At 40.5% G+C, this 21,424-nt stretch overlaps 2 protein-coding genes and 1 long non-coding RNA gene across 5 annotated transcripts; 2 read left to right on the top strand and 1 right to left on the bottom strand.

Annotated features, from left to right (window-relative positions):
* The first annotated feature begins 936 nt into the window (after nt 1-936).
* Nucleotides 937-10,730, top strand: LOC139576740 (cyclin-dependent kinase 2-associated protein 1-like). Its single transcript, XM_071403153.1, has 4 exons — nt 937-1,101; nt 1,784-1,881; nt 2,986-3,112; nt 10,388-10,730. Exons 1-4 carry the CDS (start codon nt 1,035-1,037, stop codon nt 10,453-10,455), a joined length of 360 nt encoding a protein of 119 aa, XP_071259254.1. The 5' UTR covers nt 937-1,034; the 3' UTR covers nt 10,456-10,730.
* Nucleotides 10,731-11,445: 715 nt separating this feature from the next.
* On the bottom strand, nt 11,446-16,079 carry LOC139576741 (uncharacterized). The gene is made up of 2 exons (XR_011675165.1): nt 15,182-16,079; nt 11,446-11,885 (listed from the first exon to the last, which is right to left on the bottom strand). It is a non-coding gene; the product is annotated as an uncharacterized lncRNA (long non-coding RNA).
* Nucleotides 16,013-19,796, top strand: LOC139576739 (putative nuclease HARBI1). 3 transcript variants are annotated; one of them, XM_071403151.1, is made up of 11 exons: nt 16,013-16,473; nt 16,763-16,833; nt 16,921-17,097; nt 17,188-17,249; nt 17,332-17,418; nt 17,506-17,547; nt 17,616-17,789; nt 17,869-18,557; nt 18,627-18,742; nt 18,839-18,950; nt 19,045-19,796. In XM_071403151.1, exons 1-8 carry the CDS (start codon nt 16,316-16,318, stop codon nt 17,926-17,928), a joined length of 831 nt encoding a protein of 276 aa, XP_071259252.1. In that variant the 5' UTR covers nt 16,013-16,315; the 3' UTR covers nt 17,929-18,557; nt 18,627-18,742; nt 18,839-18,950; nt 19,045-19,796. The 3 variants fall into 3 exon arrangements, with proteins under 3 accessions (XP_071259252.1, XP_071259253.1, XP_071259251.1); XM_071403152.1 differs by lacking the exon at nt 18,627-18,742; XM_071403150.1 differs by lacking the exons at nt 16,013-16,473; nt 16,763-16,833; nt 16,921-17,097; ... (2 more) ...; nt 17,506-17,547; nt 17,616-17,789 and having other exon boundaries at nt 17,796-18,557.
* The last annotated feature ends 1,628 nt before the right edge of the window (nt 19,797-21,424 follow it).

Below are 21,424 nucleotides of genomic sequence, written 5' to 3'. Positions count from 1 at the left end.
AAATGTTACCTATGTTACCAATGTTACCTATTACCTATCTGGTTTTCCCAATATGTGTCAATTGATATATATTTTCATCTGATAACGATAAATGTTACCGATAACGATAAATGTTACCTATGTTACCAATGTTACCTATCTGGTTTTCCCAATATGTGTCAATTGATATATATTTTCATCTGATAACGATAAATGTTACCTATGTTACCAATGTTACCTATTACCTATCTATTTTAGGACCTGCTCCCCCCCCCCCCCCCCCCCACTACACAGCCTCAAGCAAAGTAGTTCAATGCTTGTTATTATTCACATTTTATAAACTGGGTAGTTCGAGCCCTGAATTCTGATTGGATGAAAGCCGTGGTATAAGACATATACCACGGGTATGACAAAATATATATTTTTAATGTTCTAAATATGTTTGTAGCCAGTTTATAATAGCAATAAGGCCAATATACCACACCTCGTAACTAATTGCTTAATAAGTATGTCATGATTATGTAGCGTAAATGACGTAAGAGTAGGCCTACGCCTAGGATATATTTTTTCATTATTAAACATTATACTGTAACAACAATATGTGTAGGATAATACTTATTTAATTGTAATAATATCCTTATTACATTGCATAGCAATATTTTTTGAGTTACGTTATCCGTATTACTAGCACAGGCTACAGGAGCTGTATGGTCAGTCATCAATTTTTTTTATTCAGTCATCCGAGTTTGACATGAACTTTTTTATATTTTGCCTTAAGACTATAACCCAATACACTATAACAAAAAGCTTAAAGAAAAATAATTGAATAAATCGTGTATTTTTTTAAATTAATTTTGTAATAGTTATCGTAAGAAAGTCGTTTTTGGGGTCAAATAAGAATGTATTTGCTATTGTGAGGATATATTGCATTGTGGGTGTCAATATAAAGTGACGGCCATATTTGCCGGTGCTGCTCTGCTGTAAACAAAAAGTGTCTGAGGGAGACAGAGACGCTTCATTGGATTTTAGGACGATTTTTATTTCTTTAATTTACAATGTCTTTAGGAATGTCTTACAAGCCCAACCTCCATCAGCATGTTCTCGGAACTTCCGTGAACCAAGGTGAGGAGGACATTTCAGTTAATGTTTAGTCTTCACTCTGTTTTGTCGGTTGTAAAATTCGATGTTGTAATGAATACCTGGGGGAAGCCCGTGACTGTAGTTTTTGTCCAGTTATATGTATAGGGTCAGATCCTGAGAGCTGATTCATATCCGCCATTATCACTAATCATAAAACCCTTTCCCTCTCGTGCATCCGTAAAGTTTATAATTCGGTTGTTCACTCGTCTACCAAAACAGAACATGCGTACTCTATTGTCAGATTTTCTGTCAGGTTGGATGCTGTAACAGTGTATATTAAATGTATCACTTTGGCTTCTTAATTCTACCCGTACGGCTTCCTCCATGATTGTTTCACCAAGGCTAATGATTGATCTGGATGTGGACCGTTCTTTGACCCTTTGGTGACACCCAGTGTTCTCTGAGCCTCATTGCATCTCCATCTCACCCCTCCATACAGCCTCCATTAGTCTCCATGTATGTCAAGTTAAAATGGACAAAAGTAATGCAACACACTCATTGAAACAATGCCGTAAATAATAAATAAAAAAAGTCTAACGTTTCAGCCACTTATTCCTGGTCAACTTTAAATGATTCATTCCAAATCAATTTAATAATGCATGCATGTATTGCATGTGGCATATAGTATACTGTATATCTTTTAATTTTTTCACTCCTTCAACAGTTGCTGTTGTTCACTCTACTTCAACAAGCATATCAACACTACAATCTTACAGGCCAGTAGTGAATGACTATGGACCACCATCTTTCAGCTTTTCACAGGTAAAGACTGAAATTGTAAAATATGTTTTGGATGATGGCAATGCATTATCTAATGTGATAGATTATACCACACATTTTAAATGTTGCCAAATGTTTTTTTGCAGCACAAAGCATGAATTTCCATAGAATATTTCTGGTATCATTTACAGTCAGTGGCCAGTTATTATATACACCCATCTAGTACTGGGTTGGACCTCCCTTTGGCTCCAGAACAGCCTGAATTCTTCTGGGCATGGAATTGTTGCTCAATTGGTATCAAGGGACCTAACGTGTGCCAGAAAAACATTCCCCACACCATTACGCCACCAGCCTGTACCGTTGACACCAGGCAGGATCGGGACATGGACTCATGCTGCTTACGCCAAATCCTGACTCTGCCATCAGCATGACTCAACAGGAACCTGGGATTCATCGGGCCAGGCGACGTTTGTCTACTTCTCAATATTGTCCAGTGTTGGTGATTGTGGAGCAGCTTCTCTTTTTTTTTTTTCTTTTTTTTTTTGCTGATGGTGTGGAACCCGGTTTGGTCGTCTGCTGCAATAGCCCATCCGTGACCAGGACCGACGAGTTGTGCGTTCCGAGATGCCGTTCTGCACACCACTGTTGAACTGCACCGGTATTTGCCTGTTTGTGGCCCGCCTGTTAGCTTGCACGATTCTTGCCATTCTCCTTCGACCTCTCATCAACGAGCTGTTTTTGCTCACAGGGCTGCCACTGACTGTATGTTGTTTTGGTTTGTTGCACCATTCTCGGTAAACCCTAGACACTGTCGTGCCTGAATAGCCCAGGAGGCCGGCCGTTTCTGAGATAATGGAACTGCCTGGCATGATAAATAAAGGCAATTTTTTTTTTGAAATACTACACTGTCTCTGAGGTCACTCGTTTTGCCCATTCTAATGTTCAATCGAACAGTAACTGGATGCCTGTCTGCCTGCTTTATATAGCAAGCCACGTCCATGTGACTAACTGTCTGTAGGAGCGAACCATTTTCATGAACGGGATTGTGCACCTAATAAACTGGCCACTGAGTGTATGTTGGTGACTAATGTAATTGACATAAGTCACACTGTTTCATTTTCAAACCATTCTTTCATTGTATCACAGAGTTCAAGTGGAAGTCAAGTGCCTCAGAGTAAATATGCAGAACTGCTATCCATTATTGAAGAGCTTGGGAAGGAGATAAGACCAACTTATGCTGGGAGCAAAAGTGCCATGGAGAGACTAAAGCGAGGTATGTGCTTGCCTATTCATGCACTGTAATGCTAGCGCCTTAGTCCGTTCACAAAATTATCTGCCCGTGCGGTGGAAATGCCCAGACACTCTGACAAAATGTTAATCTTCGCTTGCAATATGGTTCAATACCCTCGCTTGCAATACTTTTTTTGACATTTTGAAAATTCAACTTAATTATCATCCAAAAATAACTGAAAGTTGGAATCTGTAGCGTTGAAACTGCCACATCCGTTTGCGATATTACAACAACAAAGATGTTACTTAAAACAACAAATATAGTTTTTCTTCCCTCTGACATCATTGCACACCATTGCACGCATGGTAGAACAGTACAGTATGTATGTACTCCAATTTTTTTTTTTTTTTTTTTTACCACAATGCAGAATGCACCTCTGCCCCGTTTTCAAAAATATTAACAAATGCGACTGGTGCGACCAATGGCGATGTTTCAACAAATGCAGATCTCCGCTTTAAACGCCAAAGAGCTTATGATTTGCACAACTATTTAAGTCAATAAGTGATCGTTTTAGTCAAAAGTATGATATATTTGGGCTTGAAGTAGGACTGGGACGATACCAGTATTGCGATACTCTTTAGTGTCGTGGCAAGGAAACAAAGCACGAAGCGGATTAAACTTCTTTAGGAAAACGGAAAATGCTGGAAACGAACATCATTATGTTGTCATCCAGTCACATTTATTTATTTTCCAATATATTACATGCAGCAGGTTTTTAAAGGATCAAATAGTTTGGTCTGCTTCATGTTGTAATTTTTGCCATAGAAAAAATATTGCAATACTGGTATCATCACCACTCTAGTTTGAAGTGACAAATCCGAACTGCCCACTTCGTGCAAATCCGTGTGAATGCGGTGTCTTTTCCCATGATATGTAATACAAATTATTTCCAACCTACATCTAATTTCAGGGCTGGGTTTTATTTGAATGTTACCACCCACCAGTGTGGCGTTGTTTATTAATCAGAAACCACTGCAAAGTTAATTCTCTTTGCGACTGAGCCAAACCGTGTCCACTTGGCCGCCTGAGCCATCGAGCAAATTAAAATAGGGGGAGCAAACTTATGTTTTTGCACCTCTTATACATACATATATACATACACACACACACACACATAAAATTATAATTTTTATACAGACTAGCTCAAAATTAAGTGAAAATTGACACATTATCCAATGCATTATTATAATTATTCCCCCCAAAAAAGTGGAGGTGCAAAAACATAAGTTTGCTCCCCCTATTTTAATTTGCTCGATGGCTCAGGCGGCCAAGTGGACACGGTATATATATATATACAGTGGGGAGAACAAGTATTTGATACACTGCCGATTTTGCAGGTTTTCCTACTTACAAAGCATGTAGAGGTCTGTAATTTTTATCATAGGTACACTTCAACTGTGAGAGATGGAATCTAAAACAAAAATCCAGAAAATCACATTGTATGATTTTTAAGTAATTAATTTGCATTTTATTGCATGACATAAGTATTTGATCACCTACCAACCAGTAAGAATTCCGGCTCTCACAGACCTGTTAGTTTTTCTTTAAGAAGCCCTCCTGTTCTCCACTCATTACCTGTATTAACTGCACCTGTTTGAACTCGTTACCTGTATAAAAGACACCTGTCCACACACTCAATCAAACAGACTCCAACCTTTCCACAATGGCCAAGACCAGAGAGCTGTGTAAGGACATCAGGGATAAATTGTAGACCTGTACAAGGCTGGGATGGGCTACAGGACAATAGCCAAGCAGCTTGGTGAGAAGGCAACAACTGTTGGCACAATTATTAGAAAATGGAAGAAGTTCAAGATGACGGTCAATCACCCTCGGTCTGGGGCTCCATGCAAGATCTCACCTCGTGGGGCATCAATGATCATGAGGAATGTGAGGGATCAGCCCAGAACTACACGGAAGGACCTGGTCAATGACCTGAAGAGAGCTGGGACCACAGTCTCAAAGAAAACCATTAGTAACACACTACGCCGTCATGGATTAAAATCCTGCAGCGCACGCAAGGTCCCCCTGCTCAAGCCAGCGCATGTCCAGGCCCGTCTGAAGTTTGCCAATGACCATCTGGATGATCCAGAGGAGGAATGGGAGAAGGTCATGTGGTCTGATGAGACAAAAATAGAGCTTTTTGCTCTAAACTCCACTCGCCGTGTTTGGAGGAATAGAAGGATGAGTACAACCCCAAGAACACCATCCCAACCGTGAAGCATGGAGGTGGAAACATCATTCTTTGGGGATGCTTTTCTGCAAAGGGGACAGGACGACTGCACCGTATTGAGGGGAGGATGGATGTGGCCATGTATCGCGAGATCTTGACCAACAACCTCCTTCCCTCAGTAAGAGCATTGAAGATGGGTCGTGGCTGGGTCTTCCAGCATGACAACGACCCGAAACACACAGCCAGGGCAACTAAGGAGTGGCTCCGTAAGAAGCATCTCAAGGTCCTGGAGTGGCCTAGCCAGTCTCCAGACCTGAACCCAATAGAAAATCTTTGGAGGGAGCCGAAAGTCCGTATTGCCCAGCGACAGCCCCGAAACCTGAAGGATCTGGAGAAGGTCTGTATGGAGGAGTGGGCCAAAATCCCTGCTGCAGTGTGTGCAAACCTGGTCAAGAACTACAGGAAACGTATGATCTCTGTAATTGCAAACTAAGGTTTCTGTACCAAATATTCAGTTCTGCTTTTCTGATGTATCAAATACTTATGTCATGCAATAAAATGCAAATTAATTACTTAAAAATCATACAATGTGATTTTCTGGATTTTTGTTTTAGATTCCTTCTCTCACAGTTGAAGTGTACCTATGATAAAAATTACAGACCTCTACATGCTTTGTAAGTAGGAAAACCTGCAAAATTGTCAGTGTATCAAATACTTGTTCTCCCCACTGTATATATAAATAAAAAGAATTATGGTTACCCAAATATCACAAAAGGATCCGACTAATGAAAGTGTGAGGCGTAAATTACAATAAAACGTATTTCCCTTCGAGACTTAATTCCCTTATTTAATATCTCCTCAGACTAATATTATTCTGTTTGTCCTGTTGGTACCTTTGCCACTGTTCCACCCCTTGTGTATTGCGCTGTCATGGTGTATTTAATATATATATATATATATATATAGTGACTTTGGAAAGTATTCAGTCCCCTTGACTTTTTCCACATTTTGTTACGTTACAGCCTTATTCAAAAATGTATTAAATTGTTTTTTCCCCTCATCAATCTACAGACAATACCCCATAATGTCAAAGCAAAAACAGGTTTTATATTTTTGGGGCAAATCTATAAAAAACGGATATTATATTTACATAAGTATTCAGACCCTTTACTCAGTACTTTGTTGAATCACCTTTGGCAGTGATTACAGCATAGAGTCTTCTTGGGTATGACACTACAAGCTTGGGGAGTTTCTCCCATTCTTCTCTGCAGATCCTGTCAAGCTCTGTCAGGTTGGATGGGGAGTGTTGCTGTAGAGCTGTTTTCAGGTCTCTCCAGAGATGTTCAATCAGGTTCAAGTCTGGGCTCTGGCAGGGCCACTCAAGGACATTCAGAGACGTGTCCCGAAGCCACTCCTCGTTGTCTTGGCTGTGTGCTTAGGGTCGTTATCCTGTTGGAAGGTGAACCTTCACCTCAGTCTGAGGTCCTGAGCGCTCTGGAGCAGGTTTTCATCAAGGATCTCGCTGTACTTTGCTCCGTTCATCTTTGCCTCGATCCTGACTAGTCTCCCAGTCCCTGCCTCTAAAAAAACATCCCCACATCATGATGCTGCCACCACCACGCTTCACCGTAGGGATGGTGCCAGGTTTCTTCCAGATGTGACGCTTGGCATTCAGGCCAAAGAGTTCAATCTTGGTTTCATCAGACCAGGGAATCTTGTTTATCATGGTCTGAGAGTCTTTAGGTGCCTTTTGGCAAACTCCAAGCGCGCTGTCATGTGCCTTTTACTGAGGAGTGGCTTCTGACTGGCCACTACCATATAGGCCTGATTGCTGGAGTGCTGCATATATGGTTGTTCTACTGGAAGGTTCTCCCATCTCCACAGAGGAACTCTGGAGCTCTGTCAGAGTGACCATAGGGTTCTTGGTCACCTCCCTGACCAAGGCTCTTCTCCCCCTTTTGCTCAGTTTGGCTGGGCGGCCAGCTGTAGGGAGATTCTTGGTAGTTCCACACTTCTTCCATTTAAGAATGGAGGCCACTGTTCTTGGGGACCTTCAATGCTGCAGAAATTTTTTGGTACCCTTCCCCAGATCTGTGCCTCGACACAATCCGGTCTCAGAGCTCTACGAACAATTCCTTCAACCTCAGGGATTTGTTTTTGCTCTGACATGCACTGTCAACTGTGGGACCTTATATAGACTGGTGTGTGCCATTGCAAATCATGTCCAATCAATTCAATTTACCACAGGTGGACTCCAATCAAGTTGTATAAACATCTCAAGGATGTTCAATGGAAACAGGATGCACCTGAGCTCAATTTCAAGTCTCATAGCAAAGGGTTTGAATACGTATGTAAATAAGGAATTTCTGTTTATTTTGATTAAATTTGCTACAATTTCAAAGTACCAGTCAAAAGTTTGGACACACTTACTCATTCCAGGGTTTTTCTTTATTTTTACTATTTTCTACATTGTAGAATAATAGTGAAGACATCAAAACTATGAAATTACACATATTGAATCATGTAGTAACCAAAAAAAGTGTTGAACAAATCAAAATATATTTGAGATTCTTCAAAGTAGCCACCCTTTGTCTTGATGACAGTTTTGCACACTCTTGGCATTCTGTCAACTAACTTCATAAGGTAGACACCTGGAATGCAATTCAATTAACCGGTGTGCCTTGTTAAAAGTTCATTTGTGGAATTTCTTTACTTCTTAATGCTTTTGAGCCAATCCGTTGTGTTGTGACAATGTAGGGGTGGTATACAGAAGATAGCCCTATTTGGTAAAAGACCAAGTCCATATTATGTCAAGAACAGCTCAAATAAGCAAAGAGAAACAACAGTCCATCTTTACTTTAAGATATGAAGGTCAGTCAATCCGGAAAATTTCAAGAACTTTTAAAGTTTCTTCAAGTGCGGTCGCAAAAACCATCAAGTCCTATGATGAAACTGGCTCTCATGAGGACCGCCACAGGAAAGGAAGATCCAGAGTTACCTCTGCTGCAGAGGATAAGTTCATTAGAGTTACCAGCCTCAGAAATTGCAGCCCAAATAAATGCTTCAGAGTTCAAGTAACAGACACATCTCAACATCAACTGTTCAGAGGAGACTGAATCAGGCCTTCATGGTTGAATTGATGCAAAGAAACCACTACTAAAGGACATCAATAAGAAGAAGAGACTTGCTTGGGCCAAGAAACACGAGCAATGGACATTAGGCCGGTGGAAATCTGTCCTTTGGTCTGATGAGTCCAAATGTGAGATTTTTGGTCCCAACCGCCATGTCTTTGTGAGACGCAGAATAGGTGAACGGATGATCTCCACGCATGTGTGGTTTCCACCGTGAAGCATGGAGGAGGAGGTGTGATGCTGTGGGGGTGCTTTTCTGGTCAAATCAATGTTTATTTGTCACGTGCACAAAATACAACAGGTAGACCTTACAGTGAAATGCTTACTTACAGGCTCTAATCAATAGTGCAAAAAAGGTATTCGGTGAACAATAGGTGACACTGTCAGTGATTTATTTATAATTCAAGGCACACTTAACCAGCATGGCTACCACAGCATTCTGCAGTGATAAGCCATCCCATCTGGTTTGGGCTTAGTGGGACTATCATTTGTTTTTCAACAAGACAATGACCCAACACACCTCCAGGCCGTGTAAGGGCTATTTGACCAAGAAGGAAAGTGATGGAGTGCTGCTTCAGATGACCTGGCCTCCACAATCACCCGACCTCAATCCAATTGAGATGATTTGGAATGAGTTGGGACTGCAGAGTGAAGGAAAAGCAGTCAACAAGTGCTCAGCATATGTGGGAACTCCTTCAAGACTGTTGGAAAAGCATTCCAGGTGAAGCTGGTTGAGAGAATTTTTGGTTACATGATTCCATGTGTTATTTCATAGTTTTGAGGTCTTCACTATTATTCTACAATGTAGAAAAAAATAAAGAAAAACCCTTGAATGAGTAGGTGTCCAAACCTTTGACTGGTACTGTATATGACCGTTTTATAAATGGTTAAATTGCGTGATATGATAGCAATATGATTGCAAACTCGCTCCACCGTCACGCCAAGATTAATGATTTTGACCACTAAAGTTTTGCTTCACTACACGCTCCACTGCTTTGATTGGTGTAAAGTTAGCTAGAAACCACAAGTATCTATCCAGATAATGAAAAGTCACCCGTGAAATAAAATTCTAGGAATTATAGTTACATGTAATTTGTGGCATTCATGAGCAAAGTCATTGTAGCCTGTCATTTCACTTCCCCTTTGAGAACCATGAGCATGTGCTGACTTGGCATTGCTGTACCGCGGCTGAAGCCTGCCAGCAGCCTACCTACCAAAGTTTGGACCGTTACAATGTAGAAAAATGCATATGAGCTATCTTTCAATAGTTATCCATATTACCGGAGCTTCATCTTCTAATTATTTCTATGTCGGATTCGCAGCTGCAATTTATGGAAGATGCCAAAACTTTGGAGATCACAATAGAGGGTGAAGTCAAATATGCAAGTGGTTTCCATCTGTGGCAAAGTTTTCCCCAAATCAATGCTTAAGACAAATCCAGGTCCTTAAAGGTAACCAGTAGAGGTACACTTAGTGTTAGCTCATTTACTACATATTCCCACTGAGATTTTTGGTGTAACACAACTTCAAGCCTTTTTTGGTCCCTCCTGAGTTTTCATTAGCTTATGAAGTGTCGCACAAAATGTGCAACACAAAACACCTGTGGGAATTGGTTTTAAAAAGGAGTACAATAAGTGTATTTTTGGTATTTTCTCTTTTCTCTGTGATGTGAAAGTTCCAAAGGTGTCCATAACCATATCGCAAGCAGGGGTTATTAACATTTCTAAACGTTAAAACAGAGCGTCAGGACTGTAATACATATTGGCCCAGCTGTGGTCCATATGTTTGACTGAGAACCCTAGGGAGGGCTGTATGCCCCCTTTGGTTCTCGAGAGCTAGTGCTTACCTTGTGGAACCTTACAATGCACCATTGGGTTCTGTAAAGTTATAATTTGATGTTTCATGGACTCCAGCAGTTAATTGTGTTTTTACCTTTTCTATTGTTTTTATTTGAAGGTATCATTCATGCCAGGGGGCTTGTACGTGAATGCTTGGCAGAAACAGAGAGAAATGCAAGATCCTAACAGGCAAAGTGCAATGTTATTGAATTTAATTGGACCAACTCTCCAGGCTAAAGATCTACAAGACTCAAAAGACAAAGCTCTTAGTCAATACTTTTATTGGACCGATAAAAACTACAAGTTTTTTTTTTTACTGCGATGGCACGTTGGGCTTTGACCAAAAAAGTGACCTATGAGCTGTACTTGACATGAATTTCCTGGTTTTATTTGTGCTCCCCTTGGAAATGCCTAATTTCAATATTACTTGTATGAATAAAAAATTATGAAAACAAACAAAATGCATGTTATGTAGCAATGCCCCTATCATTTAATGAAACGTGCATGGATTTTATAGTGTAAGGCATTTTGACAATGGATGAGTTCTACCTATAGCTAATATACTTAGTAGCTACTAACTATATTACTATAGTAAATATAACATATACTATAATAGTTACAGTATCTTTTTACTATAGTAGCTATAGCATCTTTTAAACATATTTAATGAGTAACAGCAAAAGGGATAGGTGCTTTTAGCATGTATTTACATACACTAGCGTTGCTTTTAATTGTATTTGGTTGCACAAAAACAGTCCGTGGGAAGCCAGAAGTTATCCATTTCATCTTACTGCCGGTGGGCAGGACTGTTGGTAATTATGGCGGGGGTATTTTGAGACAAACTATCTAATGGATGGTATTATTCAATACACTTTCTGGGGGACTTTTTTATTTATTTATTTTTTAAACATGGGGTAAGCAGAGTTAAGTGGGTCTACAACAGACACACGTTTGGAAAGTCTGTTTAATAATACGATTTAGATATTTTGTTTAAACCCCCCCCCCCCCCCATGACCAAAAGTCCTGTCCACCGGCACAGTAAGTCTGGCTTCCCACAGACGATTGTTGTGCAACCCAATACAATAGCGTTGCTTTCAAGTGTATGTACAAAAGGAATAGTGCCAACCACACTGTTACACACCACATTATGGATAAACTATTGTACTAAAGTCATTGTTTGCATCTTTGTATTTATTGCCCAGTATAATACAACTTATTTCCATTAAAATTATAGAAAATACTGACATCATTCCTCTTAGACAGATTGATAAATATAATTGATTTCAATAGGTGCTCTTTATTTACAACACAGATCACAATGAGGTAGGACACATTTGTTGATCAGTCTGAATTTTATGTTCATGCATCCTTTTCATCCTTTCACAGGGTAAAAAAAAAAGAAGCCTTTTCATCCCTTGGTTTGGAATCTGCTAACAGTGCCTCTTTGAGCAGTCTTCTCCAACTTCTCTTTTGCCTTTTTCCTCGTCTTGTTTCCTTTGTATTGACTCCTTCTTCAGAAAGTCACGCTCTTCTCCCTTGTAGGTGACCTCAAGATTCTCGCTCATTATCTCCCGAGCTCTTTTCCGGTTTGTGACCACAGATCTGGTTTGATGACACTAAATTAGGAGAAAGGTATGAGAAATAAAAATGACAGATTATGGTACCTCCTAAATGGTACAATTTATGGGGGACATAAAATAACCCCATACATCAGATGCCCATGGCTCAGGAAGGATACTGCTAGGTTTCTCCTTGTTTTCCATATGTAAGATTGGTTGTGTTATGGTCATCATGAACTAATACTGTGCTTGCATACTTTGGAAGTATTGGAATTAGGCCAAGACTGTAGGCCTATATCTAAAAGAAATATCAATGGCGAACTTGATCAAATGTCTTTAGAGGTGTCGGCAGATCTGACGGTTTCTGAAACACAAACAATTGCTAACTGTTGTCGACATGTAAACAGATCGTTTGAATTCAATAATGTTTTGCATTTACTTTCTCCCTAACCTAAAACTGCCTCCGAATTCTGAAATATTGTCTACTCAAAAAAATACAGTAGGCCTACTTAGTGGTAGCCTATACGCTTCAATGCAAAATACTACTGTATGTTATAAACTGCACTCCCTTTCAGATACATAGAGAACAAAAATATATAAAAATAATCTAATAGGCCCAATTAAATGAAGGATGCACATGGTAATTTGTTGGTTGTATGGCTACTTTGGGAATATTAACTCATGGCCAGAAAAGTTGCAATGGTTATATGTATTATGTTTACAAATAATGTCTAGGCTACTCGGGATTTGACATTACAGTATTCGTAGCCTACAAACGTAAAAAGTAAGTCTGTTCTACCGTTAAATTGTGCATCAGATTGGATCACAGAGCAAAATACTTTAAATACCCATATCTTTTTACTATTATACAATTGGGGGGGGGGGGGGGGGTCTGGACTATATCTTGTGGAAGGATGAAATAGTATGAATATATTCATCAACATTTATGGGAATATGTCAATCATTATTTGAATATGTTGGTAACCCTTTGTATAAAAGTGATAATGCCCTCAAAGCCGGTGTTTGGAGGATAATATTGGCACCAAACACCATCTTCTCGGCCATTATCACTTAATTATATGTGTGGGTTTAATCCTGAATGCTGATTGGTTAAAACAGCATTTCCGCCAGTGTCTATTCCATAAGTTATCACGGGCTAAATCTATGACGTTAAAATGCCTATTTTCCATCTGACTGCGCAATCCACTGTCTCATCAGCCCAGCCAGACAATTTATAAACTTGATCTCCACCATAAAAAGCATCTAGACATCTCACATTTCTGCTGATTCATGATTTCAACGAGCTGATAAACACTGCCTGTCTGTCTCTTCCTAACAGGTTCATTACAATGGGATAGCTGGAGATCGAATTTGAATATTGAAACAGTGTTGCAAATGTCAGAGACAGACATCAAAGTTTATACAAATCTCCGCTGTTGAAAATTAAATGTTAGTCTAAAATAAATGTGAGATTTGGTGTTTTATTGATTATGCTGAGCCGCAGGTCATCGGTCTATGGCCCATGAAGTGTCCGTCATTTTGTCAACAAGGTGCATCGTCCAAAAACATCCATATCTTTTCCATAAAATGTTGGAATTTTCAAACTAGTTTTCATTGGGACGTTATCAAAAGTAATCACTTTTCCATGTGAACACAGAATCCTATTCATTACTCCACCTGTTTAATTCTATCACTTGTTTCTACATTACATAATGTATCACATGACAGTTTGTTTCTATTTGAAGGTTTATTTTCTATCAAAAGGATTGCCTTTTCTCATATAGTTAAAATAAAATTAAGGAAAATGAAACGTTTTCACATTTACTGACTGCAGCTATTTGTATTCTAACACTTCTATTTTAAACTACATTTTAGTAATTTAAATAAACATTGATTATGTTGTCCATCGTGTGGTGGCAGAATTTGGGTGAGCTGTTCTGTAGCCTATTCTGTGTTGGACTGTGATATGCCTTTCATAGACCCATGTTAAGTCTGCACCCTAACACAAGGCCATTGTGTTCTGGAACTGTTGCTTGTATAAATAACTTGTGTAACAATAGGATTGTATTATTACTTCTCACTATATAAGGGACATGTAACCATTTACTCTTCGAGTTCTTCCCTGTGAAAGCAGAGATCTCCCCTGCAGCTGCTTGATTAAATATTTTTCTATTATACAATTAAATAATCTACCTGAATCTTTGGATCAAATTTTCCACAACATTAGTAACCAATCAAAATCAGCCAATTGGTCTCATTTTGCTGCGACCACATTTAATAACACTGCAGCAATGTAGAATTACTGGACTAGACAGTTATTCCTCGCGACAGTATCAAGCAGAGGTATAAGGATAACTCAGCCATAAGTAGCAGCACATAGTTCAAAACAGATGCATAAATATCTTGTCCATTGTCTCGATGGCTGCTCTGAGCAGTGTCATATCCTGCTCTGTCAGTGGGCACTCCACTGGTGGGACCACAATTCCCTGGGCATGCTCCTCCGGGAGGCAGGCATTGTCCCCGTCCAAGTTGTTTAAATCCTAAACATGGAAAATCATGCTAATTTACAAACAACCACTTTTTTATTTTATTTTTTAGATAAGACTTAATTACATTTTCATATTAGCTCCTTTAAATCTATACCTCTACATTGCCACGGAAAGTGACAGGATTCTGTGCTTGTCCCATATCCCACAGTTGGTTGGGGGTCAGATTTTGCTCAGTGTGCAGAGAATGTTTATCCCATCCATTGGTAAAGGTGTCTAGCTCTGCTTGGCGGCGCGGGAGGAATACATAGTGCGCACAGAATAGGTGAAGGCTATTTGACGGGTCAAGGGAGCCCTCATCTTCCAAACTGTGTAGGACATTGTAAAATATGTTTGACATGGCCATCCACACATCCCGCCATAACTGTTCAAAGTGGGAGTCGTAGTGGGAAGACCACACAACATACTGTATCATCGTGTGACTTCAAGTTTACTTCGATATGATGGTTATATCAATATTTGTGCATAAAAGGCATTTCCACCGCCATTTCTCGCACAATACATTTTACCAGCAAGAAGGTCGCACCATGTCCAACTAACAGTTATGCATGAAACAGCACAGCTTGTCTTCTCTACTCAGTGTAGGGATTAGAATTTAGGCAGGTGGCCTACACCTAACTATACTCTAGAAAGTATAGTACCGGTGAGTATGCCACCAAATATTACAAAGCCATATCTGTTGAAAGACCGTTTTGTATACTTGCCAAATCAGCAATCTTGCAGTAAAATACAACAGATGCAGCATTGTATGGGCTATGAGTTATATGACTAAATGTGTACCACTGAGCTGAAGGGGTCTTAGCTTACCTGATCAACTTGTGGTTGGTGTCCACATGTATGAGTGAAAGACGAACAGAGTATGTTCTTCTGACAACACATCCAAGTTGTGCCATTCTTTCCTGTGCCATTCTTTCCTGTATTCCTGCATCATCTACACGATGCACTGAGTCCCACACTCGGGTCCACTGGACTCGATGACCCAGTGCTTTCAGACGTTAACTCACCATCCTAATTGTGGTGAACTTGTCTTGATTGTGTCCACCAGATTGTCCAGCTCCTCGTCTATCATTTGGCTGTATGTTCCCCTCACCATGATACCGTATTCCTGCATTCTACGTTAGTCAGTTTTTGATGAGATGCCAAGCAGTTGCAAGGTACAGGCAGATCCATTTCAATCACCTGTCGAAGGTGCTGTTCTGACACAATCAGTTTAGGACGTCCCATTTCACCATCCAACTCAACAATTGATGGGGCACATCTTTCTTCCATTTCAGCATTGACTAGACTATATAGGTTGGAAAGCTCTGCACTACCTTTTGAGGCAAGTCTACTTGATTTGCTAGTGATCTGATAATTATAATCTCAATGATGCTGGCAAACTAATCAAAAACCAGAGGAAGGTGTTGCATTGCCTGCTGCAATCTGTTGAGGAACTTCTCCATAACGCCTGTGAGGACATAAGACACATGCATGTTTCTCTCTCTAAGACACACCTTTCACTACGGCTGGCAGTGGCTAACTGTAACGTTACAGACATGCAGTCTTGCGATTCATTCCACTTGGCTACCTGGTCTGACACCAAAGCCAGCCAACTAAGCTAACGTACTTCAAAAATTGTCAGTCACGGGTCAATAATGTACTGATATTAGATGCCTATCTATCTAATACATTTAATGACAAAACATGTAACTACTTAGGTAAACATATTAATTACCTGGGGCCTGTTGCACAAAAGTAGAATTAAGACATCCGGGATAAATGACTCAGCTGAGCTCAATGAAGCCAAAACATGTGCGTCCAGGCTTAATTGGTTGCACAAAGACCAAGCCAGGATGAGCAGACACGGATTCATTAAGCCAGGTGAAACCAATCCTGGATAGGTGCGCGCTCACGGCTCACTCAAATAGACCCCGCCACAGATCACAGATTAACTGATTTACCATGGCAACTAGAGCCGCGTACTTTTCCCCGTCGGAAGCACAAATCCTCATGGAGGCATACGAGGAGGTAAAAGATATAATTAAGAAGAAAGGCAACACCGCCACAGTGATAAAGCAAAGAGAAAAAGCGTGGCAAAGTATTGCAGACCGCCTGAATGCGTAAGTAGTGCACAATTACACACTCACCGCTCCGCTGAAACATCACAATTACAATTCAAATATTTAATTCACATCTCCAAAAATGCAGTTGTACTGTAATTATGAAACGGTTAAATTTTTAATTGAAATGCACTGCAGATATGAGTGAAATTGTGTAAAGTAACTCCATCACACTGTATAAAGCTATGATAAATTTTTTGATATTTTTACTGAAAACAAGACAAAAATACCAAGTAATTTTTTGCAGTGTGACTCCATTAAATGTGTGTGTGTGTGTGTGTGTGTGTAGATTAAACATGAACGGGCCAAAACGGACATGGCAGCAGGTCAAAATCAAATACAAGAACATTCTGCAGAATGGTATGGTCCCTGACTAATATTTAACAAAGCACAAGCATATATTGTACCCAGAAGGTGCCTGCTCACACATTGTCTGTACTGTTTTAGCAGTGAAAAAGAATACCCACAGACAAGGCACGGGTGGTGGGTCACCAAAGGCTGACCTTACCCCAGCAGAGGACATGGCCTTGGAGCTAAATAAAGGCAGGCCCGTCTTAGAGGGGATCCCTGGGGGGAAAGAGACGAGCATAGGTTCCTCCCAAGATGCCACCCGCTTCATTCAAGGTATGTCCTTCCATCTCTACATGGGATACAACCACATTCATATTGAATCAATTTGGACTGTCTGACTTTGGTTTACCTATTGCCTTGCAGTGTCTGGCAGCACTGTGTTCCTGTTAGAGCCACCAGCACAAGCACCAGACGATGCTGATCCAGTGAGTACTCCATCAAAGGCATACTGTAGGCCTGGCATGTCTTGTCTACTAGCTTCAATATGAATCCGATTAAATGTGATAGGGTGAAGGCCCCAGTGCAGCAGCAACAGCACATGATGGAGACGATGATGAGGAGGAGACCATCTCTCTGGATTCCAGAAGGCATGAGGTATCATGTTAAGACTGTGAAAGTACTATTTACTCTACAATGGTGAGGAGTCCTCATCAAAATCAAAAAATCTAATTTCTTTTACAGGACCCAGATGCTATACAGTGGGAAAACCAGCCTGGCAACATAGTGCGTATTAATAAAAGGACACCACATCCTGCCAAATTCCAGCTGCGCTAATTGTATTGTGTTCACAGAGCTCACAAGCTATCAGAAAGTTGTATGGCAACCACCTCCGGCGCCAAATAGAACTGGCAGACATAGACATTCAGTACAAGAAGAAAAAGATGGAAAATCTTGCACTGGAGTCCGAAATAAAAAAGAGGACAATTAGGAAACTGGACCTTGAAATAAAAAAACTTGAGAGGGAGGTGAGATATGCCTTCAATGTACACTGTATGCTAACTGTAACACAAATGTATTAATCATTATTTTTCTTTCCTCCCCCAGCTCCAAGAAGATGACACAGCTCAAAATAAAAATTTGGTATATTCTCGTAAAGTCAAGTGAGCCATGACATATGAGCTCTTATTGTGAGCACACAGGACGGTGGCATCTTTCTAAGGTTTTTTTTATTTTCCCAGCAATCAGTACAACCAAGTCATCGTTATAAGGCATCGCCCTCTTTTGCCCACCCCCCCAGCACCAGGTGTGGCCACTAGCCTATATGAAGGCCCAAAATTGTGTGTTCCTTTCTGCTCTGACAATGGCATGCCCATTCGTGCGAGATGTGGTGGATGAAGAAGCACTTGTGCTGAGGAGAGCCTTCAGGCGAGAAAGGGTCTTCAGGGACCGGTTGGACCCACTGGCCTTCCCTGATGACCATCTATATGAAAGATACAGGTTTTCTGCAGATGGCATCAGGTATCTATGCAGACTACTGGGTCCCAGGATTAAGCACCGCACTGCACGGAGCCATGCACTGAGTGTGGAGCAAATGGTTTGTGTGGCCTTGCGCTTTTTTGCTAGTGGAGCCTTCCTGTACTCAGTGGGGGATGCAGAACAGCTGAACAAGGCCACAATTTGCCGCACAATAAGGAGTGTGTGTCTGGCTATCAAAGCATTAGCAGATGTCTTCATCTCCTTCCCTGGCCACAGAAGACTCTGTGACATCAAAGAGGAGTTCTATAGGATTGCAGGTAAGAGGATCTACAAATTACAGGACAACTGTTAACACATAGTAGGATACTCATTACTTTGTGTGACAGGTTTCCCCAATGTCATTGGTGCAGTGGACTGCACACACATAAGGATAAAAGCCCCCTCAGGTGCCCATGAGGCCGATTTTGTGAATAGGAAATCCTTTCACAGCATTAATGTTCAGGTGAACATAACTTTTTGATATTGTCCATTGACGAACACTCTGCATTGCCAGTGATGTGCATTGATTGGTGTAATATTCCTCATCTTATGATTTCAGATGGTCTGCAATGCTGACTGTGTGATCAGCAATGTTGTGGCAAAATGGCCTGGCTCAGTCCATGACTCCAGAATCTTTCGGGCCTCTGAAATCTATCAGTGCCTATCACAAGGTAAGCCACACAACCCCTATTTATAACCATCATGGCTGTGTCAATAATATCACTGTGTTTATGAGGTAGTAATGATGAGATTTTGTGTTGACAGGTGAATTCTCTGGTGTGTTGCTGGGAGACAGGGGGTATGGCTGCCAGCCTTTTCTCCTGACACCTTTCACAGACCCCCAGGAAGCACAGCAGGCCTACAACCATGCCCATGCCAGGACCAGGGCCAGAGTTGAAATGACCTTTGGCCTCCTGAAGGCACGCTTTCACTGCCTTCACAAATTAAGGGTCAGCCCTGTTAGGGCATGTGATATTACTGTGGCTTGTGCTGTCCTCCACAATGTGGCCTGCCTGAGGAAGGAGAGGGCCCCCAGAGTGCCACCAGCCATGGACTGGGACAATCCGGCAATCTTCCCTGATGACGACAGTGGTCGGCTGCTGAGGGACCAATATGTGTTGAATTATTTTAGTTAGTATGTGTGCTTTCAATTTTGGTTAAATATGTCCTGCGGTGGCAGAGGAATTTGGGTTTTTTTGGGTTCGTTTTTTGACGAATTTGGCCTCTTATGATGTTTGTGCGGTATACTGTGTGTAATACAAGGCTGCAGGGAGGCTACTGCATCCATTCATTTGTCTGTTCAGTTGATGTGTATGGATTTGTCCTGCATTTATTTTAGTGTGCAGACATGCAGGGTGTGTTATATACAGACCTTTGAATGTGTATGTATCATTTTGTATAATATGCTTGGATTCTGTGCTTTCCATCTTGTAGAGTCACTGTGACTTCAGTTTCGAAAGGAGCTGATGGTTTACCTGCTTTGTTTTGTCCTTATTCAATAAAGGAACATAATGTTACACATTGTGTTTTTATATTCATATGGAATGTGTATTTGTTTATATGACAGAGTACTAGGGCCACACTGAAGAAAAAGGATAAAGTCATAAATTTATGAGGCTGGTTCTTTCTGCAGAAAAGCTACATATTGTTTTTACAGTTTTGATACTTATGACAATGTGATACTTAATATTCTGGCACATCAGCATGTCTTTGTTTATGAAACCATACTGAAGTACAATTTCACGAAATGCCCCACATCTGTCATTTTAACAACTGTCCTCCTTTAAAACAACTGGTTACAATATTATGACTTGTGTTTTTTTCCCCTCTGTGGCCCTAATATTCTATCATTTTATATATAGCCTTATAGTCTATGGGAAACTGTAAATTATCTAATGATAGCAACATCATCTAAAAATCATTTTTTATCCAAAATCATTGAAATTAATGATCACAAACGTTTAAATAATAACAGTGGGTCTAGTTATATGTGATAACAATGTATAGTGAGCAGTGAAATAACTATTGGTTTCCATTTGTGGTGACTGCTGACTGACATTAGGGATGAGATTAAATAGATCCTGGAATTTAGCCTGGTCTGGAGCAGGCTAGCTCCACAGAATAAATCTCCATGGTAATTTATACCATAACATATCCTCCTGCCCCCTATCCATCTTTAGTGCAACCGGATTACGGGTCAATTGAGCCAGGATCACCAAGATATCCTGGCTTAATCCCTTATCCTAGTTTTGTGCAACAGGCCCCTGTTGCCCAAAGTTCGGCGCAGGTGTTGATAACTGTTTAGTACATGGGGGAAAGATTTGGCGGGTGGTAGTGGAGTCAGGCCGTCTGGTTAAGTAGCCAATAGAAAGAAAATCCTGTATATCATGTTCATTGATTGGGTTAGGATGAACCGTCACTCCAGAACTAGTGGACCAATGGAGACTCATTGTCTACGCCTCCCTCTAAACCCCGCCCTTCACGGAAAAATAATGACACAACTCGGTATTGAAAACACTGGGAGAGAAAGCAAAAAAACAGACATCGAAAGCAAAGATATGAGTAACGTAACCAAAATGTAGTAAATGCAGGCAAGAGCGTAGGCAAAATTGATTCAATATGATTGGTTGTTGGGAAAGTTAAACTGAAAACGATTTTGCATTCATTTTCAAATATTTGTTTTAATCATTTGTCATAAAGCTTAGCTCTCGCTTTAAAATTATTTGCCTGCAAGTTTGGAGGTTTTGCTTTTGATGTCATTATTTTTGTTTACAAATCTATACATTTTGCTTTTAATTATTCGGTTTTTGATTTCAACATCCATTATTTCACCCTTCCTCGAAAATATACTGTTTGCATTTTCAACTTTATTTTTCATGTTTACGATTTATTTTATTTTAAATTCAATACATATGGCGTGAAATTGGCTCCATACTGTTGCGCACTATCGCCACCACCTGGAGTCAGACGGACCAACACATCAGTCAAAGATTTGTATAACTAACCCAAGATAGACCAGAGCCTGTCGTTTCCAACGGGAGCAAATGTATCATAGTGGGCCGAACAAGCAAGGAGGTTGGCAGAACCAAACACGAGCTAGTGAGAGCCTATTGGCGCGTGCTGACATTTATTTGCATATTTCCCT

This window comes from Salvelinus alpinus, chromosome 5 (assembly GCF_045679555.1).
Source record: "Salvelinus alpinus chromosome 5, SLU_Salpinus.1, whole genome shotgun sequence".
Classification (NCBI taxonomy): Eukaryota; Metazoa; Chordata; class Actinopteri; order Salmoniformes; family Salmonidae; genus Salvelinus; species Salvelinus alpinus.
This window is presented reverse-complemented; position numbering and strand designations above follow the sequence as displayed.